The 5,033-nt window shown below is 18.4% G+C and overlaps 2 protein-coding genes across 2 annotated transcripts; both read left to right on the top strand.

Moving 5' to 3' along the window:
• Positions 1-1,205: 1,205 nt before the first annotated feature.
• Positions 1,206-2,089, top strand: PRSY57_0518000 (hypothetical protein; the record flags this gene model as incomplete). The annotated part of the gene is made up of 3 exons (XM_012906248.2): positions 1,206-1,459; positions 1,636-1,689; positions 1,813-2,089. 3 exons carry the CDS (start codon positions 1,206-1,208, stop codon positions 2,087-2,089), a joined length of 585 nt encoding a protein of 194 aa, XP_012761702.2.
• A 692-nt stretch (positions 2,090-2,781) lies between these two features.
• PRSY57_0517900 (secreted ookinete protein, putative) lies at positions 2,782-4,130 on the top strand (the record flags this gene model as incomplete). Its single annotated transcript, XM_012906247.2, has 7 exons — positions 2,782-3,054; positions 3,217-3,232; positions 3,347-3,436; positions 3,555-3,571; positions 3,727-3,792; positions 3,872-4,004; positions 4,114-4,130. 7 exons carry the CDS (start codon positions 2,782-2,784, stop codon positions 4,128-4,130), a joined length of 612 nt encoding a protein of 203 aa, XP_012761701.2.
• Positions 4,131-5,033: the final 903 nt, after the last annotated feature.

The following is a 5,033-nucleotide window of genomic DNA, read 5'->3' as shown; positions in this document are numbered from 1 at the left end:
AAATAATATAATAATAAAATAAATAAATATAAATAAAAAAAAAAAATATAAAAATAAATTTTAAATAAAAAAAAAAAAAAAAAAAAAAAAAAAAAAAAAACCAAGCTCTTATTAATATATATATATATATATATATTTTTCTCTTATAGCGAATGTTATATTATTTTATGCTACACACATTTTCTCTTATAAATATTAAAGGTATAGTTATTAACTTATATCATTTCCCAAAATTATAATTATTTTTACATGTATTAAATTTTTTTTTTCTTTCGCGAAATACAGATATATGTTTAATTATATTAAAAATTATTATTATTACGGTTTCTTTTTTTTAATGGTTATAATATATTAAGAGAAATTTTGTCTCCTTTTAATTGTGCAACAAGGGTTTATATATTTTTATAGTAACACTATATGAAGGATAGCTATACATAACAACACCCCACAAAGTATTTTCTACAATATAAATAAATAAATAAATAAATATATATATATATATATATATATATATATATAATAAATAGCTTGACCAACTCCTTTCATTTTATTTTTATAGTTCATATGTTTATTTCTATTTTATGTCTTTTAATTTGGTTATTGTTTTCCATTTAAAAACGAAACATTTTAATATCTCATAAATGAGAGAATATCATACAATACAAGGTATGACTTATCTTACAACTTATATTAATATTTTACATTTGTATATATGTAGACATGCTAAATTATAACTCTCATTTTTTTATAGCTTTTTTTTTTTTTTTTTTTTTTTCCCCCCCTTAAATAGCTATTTTTCCATTTTTTTTCCTGAACGTGCAGGAATTTAAATATTATTAATTTTCTCATTTAATAATATATAAATGTATATTTTTATAATTGTTACAACAACAAACAACGATGAAGATTTTTAAATGTTTAATTTTATCTTTATATAAATTTGAAATTAAAAATTTAAAAGACGTATAAAAAATATATTCATCCCAACAAATATATATATATATCTATATATATATATATATATATATATATATATATATATATATATATATATTTTTTAAACAAGAATGTTTCATTAATTTTGTTTTTTTCTCAAAATTGTAGAGTTACTAATAATTAAAGTTCTCTTTTATTTTTATCTTTATACTATAATTTTTTTTTTTTTTTTATGTGTTACTTTTATCATATTGAGTGTTAAAGAAAAAATGAATTCCAATCCTACAACAGAAATGACAACAACAAAAAAAGAGCATTCACAAGATAATATGTATGAAATAATGAACAAATCTGACCAAAATAATAACTCATCATTTTCTAATACATCTGAAAAATCTCAAATTGAAGAAATAAAACTTTGTAATTCTGGTATCTTTAATGAAGACAAAGAAAAACAATATAATGATTTTCTTAAGTCTTATAATGCAGAATATTCAGTTGAACAAATGAAGAACTTTTTAAAGTAATTTAAAAAATTTATAAAAAATTGTACTTTTCTTTATGTATATAAACATACCTTTATCACCTTTAATAAATATCCATAAATTTTTATTAATTTTTTTTTTTTTTTTTTTAATGTGTTTCTATATATATATATATATATATTTTACCAAATTTAATTACGATCTTATTTTTTAGAAATGGAATAACTGAAAATGGTGTTAGAATTTTGACAACGGATAAATGTTCATGGTTAGTTATTAAGTGAAAAAATTACAACATATATAGATAAATATATTAATGAATGTACTTGTATATATTTATTAATCCAACTCTTTAATAATATTATATAATTGCAAATACTCCCTTTTTCAGGTTATATGATTATTATAGAATAACCAAAACATCAGATCCATGTGTTAAAGAATTAACTGGAAATACTACTGTTGATTATTATTACTATACTACTCCGTTTTCTACCCAAATAGGAAATATAAATTTAGTTATGATGCATAGTCAAGTAAACTTTGGAGATGGCACTTGTGCCCCTGCTGATCGATTTTTCAAAATGAATTCAACTACTCCTGAGATGATTAAAGAAGCAAAATTAAAAGCGAAGAATTTTCAATATGAATGTATGCAATATATATAGACTAATTTTCCGAATTTTTTTTTCTTTTTGAATTTTTTTCTTTTTTTATTAAACTTATATATAATGTTTAACTGGATTTTTTCTTTTTATTTTAATATTTTATTTATATATGTGATTATTTATTAATGCATGAAATATTCTCATAATTTACTTTTTAAAATATGTAACTAAAGGATTTTCTTATATTTCCTTTAAAAAAATAAAATACCTATAAAAATGAAAAATTTGTATATTATATATATATATATATATATATATTTGTAACTATTTCATGAGGTTTGTTATATAAAATGGAATTATTCACTTGATGAAGATTTCAATGTATCTACATTTGAATATATTATATATATATATATATATATATATATATATATATATATATTATGTAAAATCAAAATAACAACCAATATGATATGTATAAAACTGCGTTTTTACTTATTAATCCTTAATTATTTTTCTTTTTGACTCTTAGATTAAATTCCTTAAATATTTTAATTGTTTCCCCTTTATTGTCCATAAACGTATCTTTTTAATTAAAACAAAACAAAACAAAACAAAACAAAACAAAACAAAAAAAAACAAAAACTTTTCATTTTTTTTTCCCTCTTTTTTAATTTTCCTATTTGTCTCATTATATATTTATATATATACATATATATTTGTTTGTATTTAAAATGGTGCAAAGAAATAAAATGGCTGTTCTTTTTTTCCTGTTCTTGAATATGTTGTTCTATTCTACAAATTGTGAACAATCGGAAATATTACCATTAGGTGATATTATATCCAGTGTTGCAGATATAACAAATGCAATAACCTCCAATCAAAAGGAAGGATCAATTAATGATGCTGTTACTGATTCCTTACCAAAGATTAACCTAAAAATAGTTCCATCAAAAAAATTGCATATCACTAAAAGTGACTTGGTTTTTTTATTGTCTGAGTTACGACAAGAAATTAGAAGACAAGTAATATAATATATTTTTTTTGTAAAATATTTTAAATGCTCATATAACTAGCTAATATTGGAATTTTTTTTTTTTTTGCACATAAAAAAAAAAAAAAAAATTAAAATATTATTCCAACTAGCCAATTTGTATATTTATTTATTTTATATTACTTTATTTTAGATGGGTATTCTCGAAGGTTATGGCATATTAAAAAAAAAAAAAAAAAAAAAAAAAGTAGAATAAATAATAATAAAGTCCAAACTAATAATATATATATATATATATAATGTGTATATATCTATATATCCAGACGAACTTGAAGAGAAAGAAAGAATGAGACAAAGATCTTCTTCCTTATGGAATGACAACGAATCAGCTATTTACACCCCAAATGAAAAGAGTACATAAAAAGTTTATATAAATATATAATTCATCAATTTATATTTATATCTTTTTTTATTTTTAATTTATCATTATAATACACAAATATATATATATATATATTAAAAAATATCTAGTAGATGAATCTCAGGAGGTATTGCTATGAATTATTTGTTCAAAAATGAATATATTTATACAAAAATATAAAGTTTTTATAAGCCCATAAATATATATATATATATATATATATATGTATGTATGTTTTTGCTTTTTTTTTTTTTTTTTTTTTTTGCATTTTTCTTTAAACAGGTCAGCACTATAGAAGATGAAGAAGAAAAAGAAGAAATCGAAGATTTTTTAGACTCATTAAATAAGGTATAAATAAAATTATAAATTATTCCAAGAGAACAATATATATTTTTTAAAACTTTATATGACACATAAATAATTATAGATAAAGAACGAAGATAATGATAACACAAAAGAAAATGTAACGTACGATATTGAGATACACGAAAATAGAGATACACATAAACAAAATGATTTACAAAACGATAAAGGATTTAAACAAAAATTACTTAGGAACGGTAACAATACATATAAAATGTATTCACATATATATATATATATATATATATATATATTTTTCTTTTATCATTTAATTTTATTTTAAATAATTTTTTGGATATATAATAGGCCCACTTATGAAATAATCGGAATTTGTATTTATTTCATTTTAAGAAGAAAAAAAATAATATATATATATATATATATATATATATATAAATGTATATAATCATATTAACTATGGACAAATATTTCAGTGCACATCAATTAATATAAAAATATAAATGTTTATTTTTAAGTATATGTTTTATACATTATTATTTAAACATTTTAATCTTTCTTTCTTATTATTATTATCCTTTTATGATGTTTGTAGCTTATTTTTTTTTTTTTTTTTTTTTTTTTTTCTTGTTAAATATTTTACAAAAAAAACAATTAAATTTGATCATTTAAAAAATTCAGAATATATCTAAATCGGGTATTAAAGAAATATCAGTAAATGTCGAGCATATATATATATATATATATATATGTATATATAGGGATAATAAGCGCATATTAATTATATAAAAATGTTTAATTATTATAATTTCGATTATAATAACATTATTTTTTATATATATACTCCTACATTTTATTTTTAACTTGAATGTAATATGTACAAATATATATATATATATATATGTATTGTTTTTTTTTCAAATGATATATGCTATATTGATGTTCTTTCTATGTTGAAATCACGGGAATCAAAAAAAAAAAAAAATAAAATAAAATAATAAATAATAATAAATTTTGGAGAATAAAATTAATTAAATATATATGACGAATCGTATATGTGTTATTATCTAACCATATACAACTTCATACACTCCTTTTTTTTTTCCTGTTTAATTTTGAGGTTATCAATATATATATATATATATACAAAAAATAAAAATATATGTATACACATTTATGGTGTATATAAAACTTTTCATATCTTGAAGAATCACCTTTTTTTTTTTTTTTTTTTTTTTTTTTTTTTTTTTTTTTTTTTTTTTTTTTAT

This window comes from Plasmodium reichenowi, chromosome 5 (assembly GCF_001601855.1).
Source record: "Plasmodium reichenowi strain SY57 chromosome 5, whole genome shotgun sequence".
NCBI classification, from domain to species: Eukaryota; Apicomplexa; class Aconoidasida; order Haemosporida; family Plasmodiidae; genus Plasmodium; species Plasmodium reichenowi.
Note: the sequence above shows the minus strand (reverse complement) of the source record. Positions and strands in the feature narration are given on the sequence as shown.